General features: G+C 42.1%; 1 protein-coding gene across 1 annotated transcript; it reads right to left on the bottom strand.

Moving 5' to 3' along the window:
• Positions 1-13172: 13172 nt before the first annotated feature.
• GJA8 (gap junction protein, alpha 8, 50kDa) lies at positions 13173-19671 on the bottom strand. The gene is made up of 2 exons (XM_011994444.1): positions 19628-19671; positions 13173-14503 (listed from the first exon to the last, which is right to left on the bottom strand). The coding sequence occupies exon 2, from the start codon at positions 14490-14492 to the stop codon at positions 13185-13187; it is 1308 nt and encodes a 435-aa protein (XP_011849834.1). The 5' UTR covers positions 14493-14503; positions 19628-19671; the 3' UTR covers positions 13173-13184.
• Between the last annotated feature and the right edge of the window lie 970 nt (positions 19672-20641).

Genomic DNA, 20641 nt, shown 5'->3' on the forward strand with positions numbered 1-20641 from the left:
CATGGTGGCTAAAACTTGTAATGCCAGCACTTTGGGAGGCCAAAGTGAGAGGATCACTTGAGCCCAGGAGTTTGAGACCAACCTGGGTAACACTGGGAGACCCTGTTTCTATAAAAAAAAAAAAAAAAATTAGCCAGACATGGTGGCACACACCTGTAATCCCAGCTACTCTGGAGGCTGAAGTGGGAGGATTGCTTGAGCCTAGGAGTTTGAGGCTATAGTAATCTGTGATTGCACCACTGCATTCCAGCCTGGGAGACAGTGAGACCCTGTCTCAAAAAATGTATATTATGAATATTTTCTCATGCCAAGGACTTTATAACATTTTTATTGACTCAATAACATTCCATCATATGGTTATGTCATAAGTAACTTAACCAATCTACCTTTTGGATTTTTTTTTTTGATGTTGTTTACTATAATAAAATAATATGATGGTGAAGAATTTGGCCTGCAAGAAACACATTCAAGCCTCCAATTTTCCCTGGGTAAGGTCACTGTGTCTATGTTCCAGCAAATTCTGAGGACACACATCAAGCTCCTGCAAGATTGGCTACTGTGGCAGCCGGAGGTGAACCTGTGAACTTCTGCAGACAAATAGGCCGCTAATGACTAGTGAGAAAGAGGTCAGGCCTCCCTCCCAGCAAATGCTTCCCAGAAAAGTCTCAGGGGTTTTCCTTGAGCCCCTCACTTGGAGGGGAGTAAGGGAAGGGGATGAGAAACACCACAGTTCTTTCTTCCAGTCTGACAACTCTCTTCAAAGACTGCTCCTATCGATTAACCTTTATCTTTCTTTTAAATAACCCAGAGGTGGATTATGAGCTAGGAGTTGCAAGACCATTTGGGGGCTACTTTTTTTGTTAAAGGAATTCTAGATTGTGCTTTGTACCACTTTTTAGAAAGTGTAGGCATTGGGCATTTATTGTCCTTGGTTATGTAACCTTACTGAAACTCCAAAACTCCAAAACATAGGAAATATTTTGTTTAACATTTCATTACATACCATTAAATCAGACTTGTAAATTACATTGAAGTCCTCTATATTTTTGTCTTCCATCAATTCGTCAAGGACTGAAGTCTTTTATTGCTACTATTTTTCTGTCCATATCTCCATTTTTTTCTGAAAGTTTCATGCAGTTCAGTGCCTTATTTTTCAATGCAAAATGATTCATAGTATGTCTTTGTTGCATATTATATTTTGTATTAATAAAGATCAATATTTTGGTTTGATTTAATGATTCTGCTCTCATATTTTGTGTGTTTGGTCTTCAGTTTTGCTTTTTTTTCTGTTTTTTTCTTCTTTTTTGCTATATGGACTGTATAGTCCTTGTTTCTTGTTTTGTTTCCCAGTAATCTGGAAGGCATGCAGTTTGTTTTAAAATAACACACACTTTATATTTTTCTTATTACTAACATAGAGAATAAAATAGCATCTTTGTAAGTTGAGAATACCAGGACACTTACACTTTCTCACATTTCTCCTTCTTTGTTACTACCTTCACCCCACACAATATCCAAGTTTATGTTGGTGTAATCTGGGATTTTAAACCTTACTTTAAAAATATTTTTTTGTTAAGGATTATTTATGATATTTGTATTCTGTTTTGTAACTATACTTAAAATAGTTACATTTAATTCATTTCATACTTAAATGTCTTCAGTATTCATCATCAGCCTCTTTCATACTTTGCCTTCTTGATTTCTTTCTTTTTTTTTTTCTGAGACAGCATCTCACTTTGTTGTTCAGGCTGGAGTGCAATGGCATAATCACAGCTCACTGTAGTTCCTGGGCTCAAGTGATCCTCCCACCTAAGCTTCTCAAGTAGCTGGGACTATAGGCGTGTGCCACCATGCCTGGCTAATTTTTAAATTTTTGTAGAGACAGGATCTCACAATGTGCCCAGGCTAGTCTCAAACTCCTGGACTCAAACGGTCTTCCCACCTCTGCCTCCCAAAATGTTGGGATTACAGGTATGAGCCACTATGCCCAGCCTTGAATTCTTTTAAAAAATATTTCTCTTGGGCGGGCACGGTGGCTAATGCCTGTAATCCCAGCACTTTGGGAGGCTGAGGCGGGTGGATCACCTGAGGTCAGGAGTTCGAGACCAGCCTGGCCAACATGGTGAAACCCTGTCTCTACTAAAAATACAAAAATTAGCCAGGTGTGGTGGCGCACGCATCTAATCCCAGCTACTCGTGAGGCTGAGGCACAAGAATCGCTTGAACCCGGGAGGTGGTGGTTGAATGAGCTGAGATCACGCCATTGCATTCCAGCCTGGGTGACAAGAGTGAAACTCCATCTCAAAAATAAATAAATAAATAAATAAATATATATATATATATCTTTTGGCTTATGAAATAAATTTTTTCTTTAAAGAAGGATTTGCAGGTATTTTGAGCTTTTGCATAATTGAGAGTGCCTTTCAATTGGCTTCACACATAAGTGAAATTTGGTTTGTTGTGGAGTTTTCAGCTTAAGTTTTTCATCCTCAATATTCTGTGGATAATCTCTTCTTTTCTGAGATTTAATGTGTTATGGAGAAGTATGGTGCCAGCCTGATGTTGTTTTTCCTTTGTAAGTAGCTTGGTAAACACTTTGTTCATCCACAGTTGGCATTGGAAGGACTAGCGCCACATGGAGAGGGTTGGCTGAAACTGAGAGCCGTGCGTTTTGGTTCCTTATGCTCACCCCAGCTTCCCTTTTCCTTTTGAGCTGTTGCTCATCCCTATGACCAACAGCGGCCTCTGAGGGAGAGGAGGAATCTCTCTCCTATCCTCCAGATCACATAAACCCTTTTCTTAAATCTCTATCAAAGCTGAGTCTAAGGTACATCATTTAATAATAAGACGAGGCCGGGCGCAGTGGCTCCTGCCTGTAACCCCAGCACTTTGGGAGGCCGCGGTGGGTGGATCACGAGGTCAGGAGTTCAAGATCAGCCTGGCCAACATGGTGAAACCCAGTCTCTACTAAAAATACAAAAATTAGGCATGGTGGCATGTGCCTGTAGTCGCAGCTACTCTGGAGGCTGAGGCAGAAGAATTGCTTGAACTCGGGAGGTGGAGGTTGCAGTGAGCTGAGATTGTGCCACTGGACTTCAGCATGGGTGACAGAGCAAGACTGTCTCAATAATAATAATAATAATAAGGCTATGCTAAATTACAGTAATCATATCACATAGAATGATAATTATGAAGGTGATGACAGCTAATATTTGTGAAGTGCTTACTACGTGCCAGGTACTGTTTTAAGATCTTGACTTGTATTAACTCATTAACTCCCCAACTTAGTTCCTAGATGCCTCCATATGGAAGATGCCATTTTCCCTTCTTTTTTGGAAGCACTAGTGAGCAGATTATGACTTTGGATTGCAGCCTCGAAAGAATGAAGCTCAGAGAAAGGAATTCCCTCTTGTTCCTGCTTAAAGCCCACCTTCCAAATTCTCTTTTCTCACCTTATAATCTTTTTCTTTTCAGCAGTTAACATTTGAAATATCTATTATCTTCAAGGAAGCCTCACCTCCTATTGAGAGAGGTATGACCCTAGTCTGTGTTCACAAGCAGACAATAATGTGAAAACAGATGTTCAACAGTGGTACAAAAACCATTGCAGGGGTTGTTTCATTACTTTTCTAAATTATAGAATTATATCTTTATACTTGCAAATCAAAATTTATCTAGATTTTTTTTCCTGGTGCATGATGAGTCCCTTCCAATTTGCAATTTCAGATCTTTTATCAGCTCAAGAAAATTTCTTTCTATTGTATCTTTAGAGCTTATGGTTCACTTGTCCTGACTTTTCTTCAGGAGCATTGATATTCATGTGTCAGATTTTTATTGTCTTTCCTCCATATCTATTATTTCTTCTTTGATAATTTTCATCTCTTTGTCCTTTCTTTTGGCATTTGGGCCAATTTCTGATATTGATTCTTTACAAAATTGATTTGGTTTTATGTATTGCTAATTCTGCTCTTTATTCTTAAATTCTGCTGTGGCATTGTTTGCTACTCTGCCAGCTCCTTTTACAATTCAGTCTAGTACCTTATTATCTTGTGTTTCATGTGTTGTTTTATAGAGTCCATGTTTTCTTTAACCTTTCTTTTGAGAGTACAAAACAGATTTTAAATAAATATTTTTTTAAGTAAAGATTTTTTGAAATTATGCCATTCTTTTACTTTCGGTGTTGTTTTCTTCTCATGTCTCTGAAACCTTCCACAGACTCCAGGTTATTCTCTGTCTAGTTGTTGTCATTTTCTCTATTACTTATCTATAAAACTGAGAATCTTGTCCATTCCAGAATAGGTTTAGGACCTGACTAGACACAGTAAAATTAGGTCAACAGAATTAATAAAAATGTAAAGAAGAATCTTCTTTGACTATTGGATAAGTAAATTTCTAAAAAATATTTAAAGGAAGACAAGCAATCTGTAATTCAAGAAAAATATAGAGTTGTCCTAGAACTTAGTGCCATAGGCTGATGCAATTATGAAAAAAAAATGGAGAAAGTTGACCTTCTGATCTGAGAGATCTTAGAGAGATGAACAATTGTTGTAATATCATAACGACATTCCCTGTCACAGTATCTGCCTCATAGATATTACTGAGTTTTTTAAATGTTAAGTTATATTGCATTGGTTCAGGTCTCTTGTGTTTATCTAATTTCATCATTTTTTGTTGGTCACGCTGCTCTAACTCAATTTCGGAGGTACCTCATTGTTTCTTCCATCTACAGATCTAGCTAGTTTAAAGATGAAAACTGCAGCAGATGAGAAAGAAAAATACAACTGGAAAATTTGGATGAATTAGAAATGCTAAACAGTTTTCAGGAAAGCTGAGTGTCAGAGAAAAACAGATGCTGGAGGAAAAGAAAGAAAAGAGGACACAGAAACTGTCCTGGTCAAAGGGGTCATGACCACACATTATCCTCGGATGAGGGCTTCCTTTATGGTGACAATTGAACAGAAGCATTTAGAGCAGATTACAATGCATATTATACGTACAATGAAATCATTGAAACAGAAAAAAGAGCCAAAATTGATGTCTTTGCCTTAAATCTTGCTTCTTTCTAGTTTATTCTCTCCACAGTGGTTGGGGCAGTCTGAGAGAAAATGACCAACAGAATATGGTGAAATCGATGGTACACGACTTCCAAGTTTAGGTCATAAAAGACATTGAAGTTTCTGCTTTGGTCTCTTGAATCAATTTCTCTGGGGGAAACCAGCTACTGAGTCATAAGGACACTCAAGCAGCCCCATGGAGGGGCCCAAGTGAAGAGAAACTAACTTGCCAGCATTAACTTGGTAGTCGTGCAGACGTGTGAATGAGTGGATCCTACCATCCCAGTCAAACCTCTGATAACTGAAGGTCCCACCTATACTTGACTGCAATCTTCCGAGAGACCCCACCCAAGCTGCTCTAGGATTTCTGACCTACAGAAACTGTGAGGAATAAGATATGCTTGTTGTTTTAACTCACTAAGTTTTGGAGTGATTTGTTACACAGCAATATACAACAAATACACAAGTCATCATAGGTAATATTTTTATTAAATATTTGCATAGTACAAACCTGGGTCTCCATCTTTGTAGGTTTTGATTTTTGTTTTTTATCACTCGCTGACTGTTAAGTCACATATTTAGGTTTTGTTACAATCACACCTAACCTCAACGTACCAATTTCTGTAAATAGATAATGCTAGATACTATAACAGATAAATCTTGACATCTGAGTGGATTAATACAATAAAAGTTTATTTTTCATCTCATGTAAGGTCTAAAAGTTCAATTAATGGGAATTGGCAGGGTGGGAAGCCCTCTGATCCACAACTGTTCAAAAACTGACTGACACCTTCATAACATGGCTTCCAAGGTTGCTCTGGGTGACAGCGTCTTTAACATAGGGACACTATCTTTAATATGTGGCTTCTGGGGTTGCTCTAGGTGACAACATCCAGTAATTCATATGAAAAATACCTTTTTCTTCCTTTATTTATGACAAAGAAAGTTTGCTTTCTTTCAAGCCTGGAACTCCTGGGACTTTCAGGGAACCTCTTCCTCAGATATATGCCTGTGTGGTGTCAGCTTGCTCTATTGCTGGGGAGTGCTTGGCTGGTTATCTGCTTCCTGTCCTGGGAGATGTCTCAGTAATCATTCATTAATTCAGCAAACATACAATGTTCCAGGCACTGTGCTAAGTACTGAATATTCAGCGATATAGGATAAAATCTCTGTCCTAAAGTTGCTTGCAGTCAGATGGGAGAAAAGCAAGTAAATACAACAATTTGGTAAGTGCTATGATAGAAGGGCACAAAAGTACTGAGGGACCACAGAGGTGGGGGCAACTGACTTTTCTTGGGAAGTTTGTAAAATTTCATAAAGAGAAAGACAACTGAGCTGACTCTCATAGGATGAGAAGAAGCTGACTGTAGGAAAAAGGCAGGACAGAGCACAGAGTCCTGAAACAACATGACATTCATCATGATCTGCCAGGACTGTCCATACTGGGGAGTGGCCAATGGTTCTGTAAGGCTGGGGCACAGGTATGGGTAGATGAATGTGGGAGGTGAGGCTAGAAAGGTGGTGTACTAGTTGAGTTGTGCTGGCAAGCAACGGAGATGATTTTGGCTGTGTTAAATTAGAAAAATAAAAAGGAACTCTGAGGTAGCTTAGCAAATTGAAGGAAGGCTGAAGAACCATCATCTGAAAAATGTGGAGCCAAACATCTCCTGGAAATCTAGGTAAGCAGAAACTAATTGTGAATTTTTCTTCCGGAGCTTCTGCCAAGATAAATTAATTCCAACCGATTTTCAGTTTCTTTATTACTCTTATTCAAGATTCACATTCCAGGGAGAGAGTGTCTGACTGGCCCATTTGGGTCACAAAACCTGACCCTTTACCAGGGGATGTTGGGTTAACATGACTAAGGGTTCACTAAGACTACATCTAATTGAGGAAGGATGTTTCCCATAGGTGAAATGGAAATTATAAAAGAAGGAGAATAGATTCTGGTCAGTTAAAAACAGACATAGTCTCTAGGTGAGTTGGAGTCAGTAACAAAGGGCTTCGTAAGTAATGTTTTAAAAAATCTAGAATTTATTGGGTAAGCAATGAAGAGCTATTGAAGGAATTTGAGCAGAGAAGTGACATGATGAATCCCAGACAGAAGCTTTTGGCTAATTTTATTTTGTTATCAGTTTATTTTTACCTGTAATGAACAAATTTAACTCTTTCCATAGTTCTCATTGACATGGAAGAGAACAAATATCATTCTATTGTACCTTTCCATAGTCCAAACAAATATATCTTTTATTTTTTCTTGAGATTTGTATAGCGAAAGAGAGGGGGAAAAAATGGACCTAATCTCAATTGATCAAGAAAGTTTTCATGCTCTTTCTGAATCGGATTCTCTTCCGTCCCACCCAGTGGTGTGTTGGAGCTGGTTTGTACTGGCTGACAAGAGTCATTTGCTAAATTTTCAGCAATTCTGTGAGTCATTTGTTAAGAACAGTCATTATTAACAGTTAAGTTATATGAATTTAAACAAAAAAGATATGAAACACAAAGGTAATAAATATTCAAAGCTAATCACTTCCTAATTATTTTACTATCATCTATGTTCTTGAGGTTATTTATACCTACTGAATGGTATACATCCATCGTATGGTGGAAAACTTTATTATGTTATGCTACTGCACATCTTCCCAGTTCTGCGTTCAGTGACATTATGTTGGTAGCTTGAAATTGGTGGCAGTGGGAAAATTTATACCAAGGAAATTGGCAAATACTACAAAGTTGGCCTTCTTTGCCCTGGAGAGAGCTGGTGGTGGAACACTTACTAACATACCACCCTCACCCACTTTACCCCACTCCCCTTGTTTTCTAGGCCCTCAACTCCAAAGGAAAAATAACTAGAAACTGAGGCAGTCTCTTCACAGTCTAGTTCAGCTGACACGGAAAAAGAAAAAACAAAGATGGTGAAAAGTCAAGTTAATTTTGTTTTATAACAGTCTAACACACGACTATTAGCTCTGACACAAGAATGTGGAAGGTTGGAGAATACAGGACCACCATCCCAATAATGCCTCTCTCTTTTGCCAGAGATTTCCCCAGGAAGTTTGTTATGAATGTGCTTCATAACAAACTGAGTCTTTACCACTTTGTTTCATAGGTGAAAAAATTGCAGAAAAAGGCCATGGGGCCATCTACTTTTCCCTTCAGGCAACCTTATGAATTCTTTTAGAATCTTCTTTGTCTGCTCTGTAGAACTTCCAGAAAGCAGTGGCGCTGGAGGCTATGGGATATCCCACTGCAACTTGGTGGCTACTGCCAGAGCTGAATACCACTTTTTCCTGGCTCTGGGAGCCGCAATGTCTAGGGCAGTGGAGAATGAACTGTCTTTCATAAAAGTTTTTCTTTCCTCTTACTCAACCGCTGAACCAAGAACTTTGTTTCCTTTTTCTCCTCCCTTCCCCAAGTACATATTTAGTTATAATACAATACTTGCAAAAGGGGAAAGTCTCCCTACCTATTTTACTATCATTTCTAGGTACACACTTAACTAGTTTTACAGATTGTATTTACACGCAGAAGAGTTTTTCTTCCAATCAGGCAAACCTTTCTCATCTAAACTTTGCTAAGTTGGGTTGTGCAATCATTTGCACATGATATGCATAGAGGGTAAATCATGGTCAGGGAAATGAGAGAAGAGGAGGTTGGGGGAATGGAATGGGACATGCAGTTGGGCTGGTGTTCCCATTCTTAATTAGAGCATGCCTATTGACCCTTCTCAGGAACTGGAGAGGAGCAGAGCAGTGGTTTGTATCAGGCTTCTCCTAGGCCTTCCACATGGCCTGGACTGAAGAGTTCTTGCATGCAGCTTTTTCTGTAGCCATGGAGCCCCTTCTGCCATGAGTCAAAGATTGTCTCAGGGTTTGACGCTTCTCCGTATGTGAGCTCTAGTAATTCGAGTACCTTTAGCATCTCTTTTGGCAGCCAATTCTTGAGTGATTAAAGACATTCTTTTTTTTTTTTTTTTGTACCGTAATTCTTAGGAATTCAAGACTGCCTGCTGCCCCTCCAAATTTATTTCCCTTATTTTAGTTATTGGCTCACTTTTTATCAGTATCTTAGTTAACAATCTACGCAGTATTTGAAAGTGATGACTGTCACTGCTTCAGTATACCTTTTACAATATGGACTTACAAATTTTGATGATGGCTTCTTTCTTTTCCATTTATTTCCAAATAAGTGAGCTTTTAAAAGACCTATAACATCTTGCGAAGGAGGGGCAGAACTTATCATCCTCAATTAACATAGAAAAAATTGTCTCATAGAGCAGGTAAGTGGCATTTGGCATACGCAGAGTCAGGAGGGGCAGTCAACACCCCTGACTTGAATGGCAGTGTTCTTTGTAGGTCCCCAGGTCACACAGACCTTCAGGAATATCTGTCCAATGCTGTACTGGATGCTTCCCCTGTGTGGCAGGGGACAAAGACATGGTGAAAAGCAGACAGGATTTTTTTTTGTTTTTTTACAACGCCCAAAACACTAGGCCAGGGTTTACACAGCCAGGCTCAAATCTTTCTCACTGAACTTTGAGTACCTCTATCCTTGGTCACAGATCTCCCCTGATAGTGGTGTTAGAACTGCTCTCAAGTGCTTAGCCCTTTTCCTCTGGAAGGAGCTGTACTACTGATGTCCCGTTGTCTAATGCATCTTTTTATTGGTAGGTCCATGTGCCCAAGGGTTTTTATCTAACAAGGGACCGACTAGGAGTAGAAATAAAATCTGGACATAATGAAGCCCATGGGGATTATAATCCTGAGTAGTCATAATTATATGCCTCAAAACAGATGCTGAGGGGTGCAGCTGCCTAGAGTAAGGACTACCACAGACATGCAGCTGCTTCTGAATGGAAACTGGCTGCATTTGTGTGGCAGCTTAAGATGGGACCTCTTTCTCAGAGGATGAAAGTAATTGGCAATCTGTCTCCAATCATTTCTTAAGGTCAATGAGCCTCAGGTTCCTACTAAACATATGGGGTTAAGATTCTGTTTTGAATCTCTTCTGAGAAAACTGATCTCTAGAGTGTCTATTTCATGTTGAGAAACTCACCAGCTAACTACGAGGCAGGTTGGGGGGACAGATGGAAACCATCCACTTGCCCTTGTTCCCAGTCTCATTGCTGTTGGAGGAATCTCTCAGGGAATGGCACCACTCAGCAGGCTTCATGCTTGGCAGCCAACTCAATCTTTACGACACCCCTGGACGTAGGTAGGTGGCAAATGCCAGCTCTAGTTTGTAGACAGAAAACTGAAGTACAGAGAGCTCAAGGCACAATAATGACAGAGCTACTAATTGTCAGAAATAGAAAAAAAAAAAAAATGCAGCCCCTTGACGCCTGTGTCTGTTTCTTCCTAAATAGGCTTCTTCTTTTATTGGGAAGACTAAGAGGGAAAATGTGGGGACAGTGTGGGTATGTACATTGAAGCAGGATGCTGCTTCATCTGAGGAAAGACACTCACTCACAAATTTATGTCTCACCTGAGATAAGGAGACCAGCAGCCCACATTTCTACAACTGGTACCAAACAGCAGTTTTACTTAGAACAGGATATTGTTTTTCTTTTTCTTTTCTTTTTTGTATTAGACTCTAGTTGAGATAGACACTTTATTCTGGTAATGATCAAGCTATTCATAAGGCTCTTCCTAAAATGCATCTTCAGGAACAAAACTATAGGAGCAATAGTGCAGCCATTAGGGTCAAGGATGCACTCTCTGGTTCTCAGGCCTCAGATTTTCTTCATCGTCTCACCATATAGGAGAAGGTCTGTGTGGAATAAGGGTGCCTGCTAGGGGTAAGATCAAGCAGTAGCCAGAAAGTCACGTGTCTCCAAGATAAACATACCTCTTCTATTCAACATCCTTCCACTGAAGGTTTGTTACTTTGGGTTACCTAGGTCTTTCTCTTTTAAATGCAATTTTCCCGGGAGTAGTTACCAAACAAATAAACTTTAGAATGAATTTGATTTTTAGACTATTTTGCTTTAGAATGGGTCACCAAGGAATGGACATTTTGTCAAGGGGGAGGAATAGTTTTGGAAAAGGCCTGCTTTGGAAAAGTATATCTTGAATGAATATCTTAAAAGGAAAGTGGTAACCAGAGGGCAGCAAAGGGGATTGCAATACTTTGAGATGGTGCTGATTGGGGTTGGGAAGATACAACAAAGGCAGTTTTTCTAAGTGCCTCTTTTGGGCCCCTTGCTGGTCTCCTGTCTAGGTCCCTGCCATGTCAACTTGGTTTCTATACCTCCAACCCGATCTTTGGCACTGCAGTCCATGAAGCATCGTGTTGGTTTACGTGAACCATCTTAGTTTTCTCTCCCTGCTCTGGAAATCGATTGGCTGAGGGTAAAATTGCTCCTGTTACGAAATATGTACGTGTACATGAGGATTCCCCCTGAATAGACTCTGTGTTTGAGGAGGGTGAGTTGTGGGAGTATGAGGACTGGAGCCCTTCAAGATTCTTCTTGTTCCCTTTAGCCTCTGTGTCCTTTCCAGGGATGAAGCTTCGCCTGAGACTCCACTTTGGGATCCTAGCTGTGTGAGCACCCACTTTGTGAGAGGCTCCCTCTGGCACCACTCTGATGGCCCTTTTGATCTCATGCCTGAACAAGGCCTGAGAGCTGCCTCTTCCCAGGACACACCTGTGAGCAGGTGTCCTCCAGCTCAAAACTGGGCTTGCTTCTAGTCCCTAACGAAAAGAGGTATAGCTTTTAGGCTGAGCACTGATGATGCAAGAAGGGAGTAAAGAAAGGATCTTCTTTGCTTTCAGGGGAAAAAAAAAAAAAAACTACGATCAGGCCTCAAAGCCTTTTGATTTCAAAGAGAGAGTTTTGGCAACTTGCTGTCTTTCTCTGATGGTACCCAGGGCAGAATTCCCACCAATACAAAGCATATTATTGCTTCAGAATCCAGGGGCTACAATAACCCAGAAAAATGGTCAGTGAGAACTCTAGATATCTCCTGGACTGATGATTTAAACAAAACACTCTAAAGTGGTGAAATAAGGTTTGGGAGCTACTGAAACAAGTTGAGACCATAAATAATAAGACCAATTCCATAGGAAAGCTGGGCTAATTAGCATAAGCTGATAATGCAAATTGGTGCCTCACAGGTTAAATGTGGCTTGCACATATTTAATTTGGCCTACATGTTGTATTTAAAATTTAGTTGCCAACATTAACAGTTTTGAAAATTTCAATTAAAATTTAGATTTCATGGGCCAGGCATGGTGGTGTACACCTGTAATCCTAGCATTATGGGAGGCTGAGGTAGGTGGATCACTTGAACCCAGGAGTTTGAGACCAGCCTAGGAAACATGGTGAAACCCCATCTCTACCCAAAAAATACAAAAATTAGCCAGGTGTGGTGGTGTGCACCTATAGTCCCAGCTACTTGTAAGGCTAAGGTGAGAGGATTACTTGAGCCTGGGAGGTTGAGGCTGCAGTGAGCTGAGATTGTGCCACTGCACCCCAGACTGGGCAACAGAGAGTCTGTCTAAAAAAAAAAAAAAAGTTGGATTTCTGGCTTCCCTTGAAAAATCAGAAAGACCAGGTAACACTTCATGGTACTCATTGTCTGGAAGTGAGCAGTAGCTCCCCCTGCTCTCCAACTTTCACAGCCCCATTCTCTCCCTTGCATTAGAGCAGGCCTGCTTTGCAACTTAAGTCACCTGTCTGTATTTTGTAGGCTTTTGAGTGTGGATCCCTGAAATATGGTCACATGGTATTTGCTTCAGAAACGCTGGGATGATAGATTCTGGCTTAGTGAGCTTGAGACAAGACTGGTAAAAGGCTATGAGGCAACCCCAATTCTGATGTAAGGGTTTCTACGGAGAAATGGGGATGAAAGAAGAGTACCCCATAGCTGTTGGGGTTGGAGGAAGGGGTCAGTCCTATGGGACTGGGGAACTTTAGTGGGTCAATGGGTTTATCTTGGTAGCCCTTACATTGGATGTGGGAAAGACTGTTTCCTAGTTGCGTGGCATGCACCGCCCCGCTGCAGTGCCTGTCCAATCAGGGGCTGGGGCGAGGGCAGGAGACAGAAGATTCAGATCATGTTGGCACCTTTTCCTTTCATCTTGCCCTATGTAAGCTTGGGCTTTTTTTTTTTTTCCTTTGGCATCACTTCATACGGTTAGATCATCTGACCTGGCTCGGCTGCTGGCTTTGCTCAGCCTGCTCAGGGGTCTGGCCTCATCTGTTGTCAGCTCTTGACAGAGTGAAGGCGTCTTCTCAGCTGGCAGCCCTTGCTTTGACACCTTCTCCGACTGCAGCTCTTCTTTTTCACCCTCCTTCCCCATTCCGGGGGTCTCTACTTCCTCCCCCTCTGGCACAGCCTCCTCCTCCTGCTCCTCCGTGGTCAGCCTCTCTTCTTCTGGCTTCTTCTCTCCCACCTCGGGTTCAGCTCCCTCCTCTGCAGGCGGCCCCTCGCCTTCCACTTCCTGCGCCCCCACCTGAGCATAGGAAGGCAGTGTCTCTTGGTAGCCCCGGGACAAGTCCTCCAGGGGTCCTGTGGTGATCTTCTCCTCGAACTGATTGAAAGGCTTGGCAGTCTCCACCATCCCAACCTCGGCCAAGGGGAAATAGTGGGAAACTATTTTCTCTTCTTCTAGGAGCTGATAGCCCTTGGCTTTCTGGATGGAGGAGACAGCAATGGAGTGGAGGGATTTCTCAGGAATCTCCCCCAGGGGCTGCTCGACGGGCCTCTTGAAAGCAGACCGGATCCCCTTCAGGCCCAGGTGGCCCAACTCCATCACATTGAGGAAGAGGGACACAGAGGCCACAGACAACATGAACAGGATGAAGATGGTCTTCTCCGTGGGCCGGGACACAAAGCAGTCCACCACATTGGGGCAGGGCCACCGGCTGCAGCGGTACAGAGGCAGGATCCGGAACCCGTACAGGAAGTAGTGGCCCACAATGAAGCCCACTTCAAAGAGGGTCTTGAAGATGATGTGACAAATGTAGGTCCTCAGCAGGGTCCCCTCCAGCCGGAACTTCTTGGTGCCTTTGCTGCCGCTGCTCTTCTTGACGTTGCCCTGGTCCGGGCTGAGGGGCCCCCTCTCACCGCCGTTAGCCCCCGCCTGCTGGCCCAGCTCCTCTGCCTCACGGCTTTTGCGCTTCTCCTCCATGCGGACGTAGTGCACCGCATGCCCGACGTACATCAGGGACGGGGTGGAGACGAAGATGATCTGCAGCACCCAGAGGCGGATGTGGGAGATGGGAAAGGCCTCGTCGTAGCAGACGTTCTCGCAGCCAGGCTGTTGGGTGTTGCACACGAAGTCGGATTGCTCATCCCCCCACACGAACTCCGCGGCCGTGCCAAGGATGAGGATCCGGAAGATGAAAAGCACGGTGAGCCAGACTCTGCCGATGACAGTGGAGTGCTCATTCACCTCCTCCAAGATGTTCCCCAGGAAACTCCAGTCGCCCATTTCTCACCCACCTGAAGAAATGAGGGAGAAGGCAAGAACTGAGCGGCCTCGGTGCAACCCTGAGTCAATATCTGTTTTTGCTAACGCGGGATACCTCTCCTTTCCAAGTTGCCGGAACAGTCAATGTGCAAACAGCGTCTATCCAGTGCTTCCTCTGTGCAGACTAGGACTAGAGAACAAAGGAGGCCCCAAAGAATCTGCTTCCATTCGCTTCCTCATCTGTGAAGTGGGTTTAATAATAATAATACCTATTCTCATTCACTTCACAAATGGTCTGAAAGCATCAGTGAGGCAATATCTGTATAATTCCTTAAACTCCACCAAAAATAAGGATTCATTGTTGACCATAAATAGAAATCCTTGGTTACATGGATTTAAATCAAGACCACACACTGATCTAAGTTTCGTGAGACATAATACTGAAGAATTATCTTATACTATGGGTGTCTGGGCTCCCAACAAAATTCTTGTATGTATGAAATTGTCTGTGGCCACCTTGTGTTTGACTGTGTCAGAATATATAATGATCATATATTTGAAGGGAAGTGGAAGGGGATTAGCATTTATTGAATATCAACTTTGGGAAAGAACTTTGACATATTATTTCATTTAACTTGATTCGGCTAGACTGTAATTTCCATGAGGGCAGGAGTCACGCCTATCTTATTTACTGCTATGTACTCAATGCCTGACATACAGCCCAGCACACAGTAAGAACTTGGTAAGTATTTGTTAACTAACTTGATTCCAACAAAAAAGAAAACTGAAGGCCGGGCACAGTGGCTCATGCCTGTAATCCTAGAACTTTGGGAAGCCGAGGCAAGAGAATCACTTGAGCCGAGAAGATCAAGACTAGCCTGGGCAACACAGTGAAACCCCATCTCTACAAAAAACTTCAAAAATTAGCTGGGCTTGGTGGTGCATTCCTGTGTTCCCAGTTACTTGGAAGGCTGACCCAGGAGGATTGCTTGAGCCTGGGAGGTCAAGGTTGCAGTGAACCCTGATTTGTGCCACCATACTCCATCCTGGGCAACAGAGAAAGACCCTGTCTCAAAGAAAAAAAAAGAAAAGAAAAGAAAAGAAAAAATAAATCTGAGGCTCAGAGAGGCTAAATATATTGTCCAAGATTAGACAGCTAAATAGCAGCAGTTCTGTTCGCTTGATCACAAAGGCTGGGTTCTTCCCACTACGCCATTGAGATAAACTGCCTGCAATCAGAGCTACACAATTCTCTGACTTCTGTGCTCTTAATTTATGTTTCCTCTTCTCTAGGTTGAAATCTGAAAACCCTTATTAATAGCTTTACACATTGAGGGCAGTATATTTTTACTATTACTCTTTTAAATCCGAAGAACAGAGAGAATGCTTTGGGAAGGAATCATGTCACAGGATGAGGAAGGTCTTCTAGGACACTTTAAGTGTCCTACGGAATGAAAATGTTTCAGGGTCTGTAGTATATGGCTGTTTTAATAGAGTTAGAAATTTGGTCTCTAGAAAAAATATCATTAAACATGATAGTATATAATGCCTCTAGCACAGCAATGGCTAATGGAAATGGCATTGAGCTGACAAGGAGCTGCTTGCAACTGGGTCATTCATCCAGTGCAAACCTGTAACCTATAAAGAATGAGCAAAACTTCCACCTCAATGAAAAACGATTGTTCCTCCAGCTTGAACATCTCTAGAGTTGTAAAATTTACTCGTCACTGCCATCAGACCAGGGCAAGAGCCCATGTTAGAGGATCCTGCTCTGGGCTTCTTCTGGCCATGCCCCACGATATAGGACCAGGAACTCATGGGGCTAAAGGGATATGCCTATTGCTTTTTAATCACAGTGATATTTGTTAAACATGAAAGCCTATTTCCAACCTGTGATTTGGAGTCTGGCCAGACAGAACCTGATGGCAGGATACTAATTGCAAGCATCTGCAAAGTCCAGCCTGTGCTGACAGGGCAGGCACAATAGCTGTTTGCTTCTTCTTGTGGGAGACCAGAAAGTGCTTCTCCTCTTGAGGCCTCATAAACTCCCAATCAGACAGGGCATCCTACAGCAGCTTCTCTTCTCCTGAAAAGGTGACAGCAGCTGTGGCATCCCCAGTCATGGGTCTGGCATTGGGAAGAGTTCCTTGTAGGAATGGGTAATGGAGAGGGGGAGGGAACCAGCAGCTCGGAATCAGAACCAGCAACTCAGTCCCAGCCACATGTATCTATTTTTAACTCTTAAGACTACAGTTAAGTCTAGTACTTGCCCTGGTAAGAGTAGTAGTGGTTCCCATTGCCTTTTGGAAAATAGGTGGGAAACATCACAATCAGGTAAGCAGCCCAAGCATAAAGCTCACCAGTGGCAGAGCCAGGAAAAAGTTCATTTCTTATCAAATAATTCATTCTAAACTTTATGTTAAAACAGCAATTTCAATAACTTCTATAAGATTTGGTTAATATCTTACTATCTTATTAATATCTTACTTAATCTTAACTATCTTGCTAATACTTACCCTCATTGATACATCAGTTCATTTTTGACAACCTTACTTGTATTGTACCACACAAGTATGTGTATTTCACTCACATACCCACATGAATGTGCGTAATGAGCACATGCTCTCAGCCCTGTATGTTAACCAATCTTGTTTCCCTCCCTTTAGTATCAAAAGGTTCTGGAGGGCAGGAACCATTTTGGCCTCATCTTTTGTGAACCATCACAACACAGAACAAAGCTCTTCACAGAGTGGGAGTTCCACAGACAGCAGTGCATGGTTCTGATGGTAATCCTCCTGAAATCTGAAATTTTCAATCCCTAAATTCCTGTAATATGAGTACTAGAGACCGAGGATCTTCAGTCCTCTTGTTACAGCTAACAGCAGAAAAATTAAGAACTTGCAAAAAATGGTAAATAACAAAAAGGATAGTAAATTGATCCCCAACCAGCTGCTCTGAGACACAAAACTGCTTATTTTGTATGAGATCAAAGATATAAACTGGAAGGCCAACAATTCTTGACACAAGAGTCATGATACATGTCCATGACACAAGAAGTCGCTCCTGACCACCTCATTAGTAATTTCGAAACCAAAGCCAAACAAGCCAGTGTCTTTCTATACTCTAAGCCGCCATGCTAAGATTGTATTTTTAAAAAATGTCTAGTTACAAAGTTTCGTGTGATAACTGAAGGAGAGAAACTGTCATTTAGGACACAATCTTTCCAACCCCATGATGTTGGAACAGGCCTACTGTGCTGTTAAGGAGACACACTTTGGAGGTGTGAAGGGAAATGTCTTTGTTTCCTGACCTCTAACAGTGAAAATCTAAAGGAAGTCAGAGCAGAGAAGCAAAGCATTCTATGGGAGCAGAGAGAAATCTGAACTGAAGGAATAATACTTCTCTTCTCTTTTTCAGAGATAATTCTCTGTTTTATTTTGCTTGTGAAAATTTAGTGAACAGACCTATTACAGATGGAAAATCAATGGATGGAGTTCAAGCTTCCAACCCTAGGGTGTCCATATATGGCCAGGAACATCCCACCAGAAAATGATGGCTAGAGGTAATGATTAAAATAACACCTTATGTTTGGGTATCCTTGATCTAAGTAATGTATTTTCACGTATCTTATTTCAGTCCTCATAACAAGCTGTGAACTAGGCCAGTGGTTCTCAGACTTAGATTTCACAGACTAGTATAATCACAACAAACTAGTGTGACCAACATAAGGATGCCAACTCCTTATTTTGCTAATCAAGGACATAAAAATAAGAGTTATTGGCTGGACGTGGTGATCATGCCTGTAATCCTCGCACTATGGGAGGCCGAGGTGGGAGGATCACTTAAGGTCAGGAGTTCAAGATCAGCCTGGCCAACATGGCAAAACCCTGTCTCTACTAAAAATACAAAAATTAGCTGGGCACAGTGGTGGGCACCTGTAATCCCAGCTACTTGGGAGGCTGAGGCAGGAGAATTGCTTGAACCCGGGAGGTGGAGGCTGCAGTGAGCCGAGATCACACCACTGCACTCCAGCCTGGACAACACAGCGAGACTCTGTCTCAAAAAAAAAAAAAAGAGTTATTAAATCACTAACTACAACTACAGTCTGTTTTCATCATCATTTCATAAAAGAGGATTTTTAACACTATAAAACCAGAGAGGACATAATTTCAGAATAAAAGACAAGCCTTTAAATTGAACACACTTAACTTGGTGAAACATTTACTACATCATTAACTTCGTCATTGTCACATTTTGGTCACAGGCTGTGTGTCATCTTGGGCTAGAACTGACAGACCCTCAGGTGGATGTTTGAGAACCAGTGAATTTGGCATTATCAATCCCCAGACAGAAAGACAGGCTGGGAGGTTAAATGAGTCTCCAAGATGGGGCTTAGCTAGTGAGGGCAGAGCTAGGATGTGAGCCCTGGTCTTCCAGATCTAAGCCCATTATAGCATAGCCCTCCTCTGGTTTTGAAGAGGCAGAATAACACATATACATCCATTAATAAGTTCTCCAGAGCATTCAATGGCCACTTACCACTCTGGTTAGTAACCAAGTGGAAATGTGCCTCTCTTCTTGTTTCTAGAACAGCCACTAGCCAGCAGTTCTCATAGACAGACAACAGAACATACTCCTAGGAAGAATTTTATGGTCCTTAGCCAGATCCATTCCTGTGCTCCATTAAACGCTCCAACATGGAAAATGCTGAGCACAAAGCCTTCGCTACCCCCACAGCATTCAATAATTAAGACTATTATTCCTATTGTAGAATTGAGTGAAAAGGGCACAGAACTTTTTCATAAATATCAAATACTTGGTTTAGGTCCCTGTGGATTCCTGTAGACGTGTTGATTCATTCTGAAAAATGAAAAGAGCTTAAGAAGTCAAATTGTAGTTTGAGTTTGGACACCTCTGTTTCCCTATCCTCCCGATTATTCCAGCATTCCTCTCCCTTCCAAACCTCTGCCAGTTCTTAGGTCAACTTGAAGAGGGTTTTCAGAGTTGGAGTGTAAGTCCAGCCATCCCAGCCCAAGACTGAATCTTACTGGCAATCTTTTTCCTTTTGGAGAAGCCTATATATGGCCCTTAGATTAGGCTGAGAAAGAACAAATGGGGGGAAGGTTACAAACTAATATCACTTAAGGAAAACTTGCCAATATGAGGAGTGTCCCACGGAGAAATATGTGCTGTCTTTCTCTCTTGGCGCTCAGCAGCAAAATGGCAACTTTCGTCTCTTTCCTTTGCTGCCTAAAAGCCCACCTCCCACTTCTCTACCCCGCCCCTACTGTGCTGCACGACTGAGCAGATATGACTGGATTGGCCCTGATGGGTAGGTTTTACTGTCCAGCAATATTTTAAGCTCCCAGCCAGACAGCTTTTATGAAGGGAGGGATGTTTGGGAAACAATGGGAGTGAGAGAATGGGAGAGCTGTGTTGGGCACTGAGGGGAGGAGGATGGGAAAGCTGATGTGTGAAAGCTTAGATGGGGCTTCTGTGCCTCCCAAAGTTTCTTTTAGCAGCAGACTGGGCCTGTACATCAGTAAACCTTTGGCGTCTCTCCAGAGCACTCGAGCCTAGGGGCATTTTCCCGAGGCCTGATCATCAGCTTGGAGAATCTTAATGATGTAGGGACAGTAAGTGGTCACCTGTGTGCATCCCTCTGGCCCGAGTCAGACCGAGAGTGGTTGGTCCTTTCCAAAGGACCATATTTCATCCTTTATTGGTGGTTTGCTCTTGTCTCTCAAAGCCTTCAACAGAATGGTGGATATTAGAGGCCGAGAAGGGTAGTAGTAGGGGAAGAAAGGATGGGGAACATGTTGCTAATAGATTCAAAAGCACAGCTAGATAGGGGGAATGGGTTCTGGTGGTCTGCAGTGCTGTAGGGTGAATATGGTTAACATTAATTAATTAATTAATTTATTTATTATTTTTATTATTTGTGTGTGTGCGTGTATGAGACAGAGTCTCGCTCTGTCACCTAGGCTGGAGTGCAACTTCCGCCTCCCAGGTTCAAATTATTCTCCTGCCATAGCCTCCTGAGTAGCTGGGATGACAGACGCCCACTACCAAGCCCAGCTAATTTTTTTTTCTTTTTTTTTTTTTTTTGGTATTTTTAGTAGAGATGGGGTTTCACCATGTTGGCCAGTCTGGTCTCAAACTCCTGATCT

The sequence above is a fragment of the Mandrillus leucophaeus genome, unplaced genomic scaffold (assembly GCF_000951045.1).
Source record: "Mandrillus leucophaeus isolate KB7577 unplaced genomic scaffold, Mleu.le_1.0 Scaffold457, whole genome shotgun sequence".
In the NCBI taxonomy this organism is placed as follows: Eukaryota; Metazoa; Chordata; class Mammalia; order Primates; family Cercopithecidae; genus Mandrillus; species Mandrillus leucophaeus.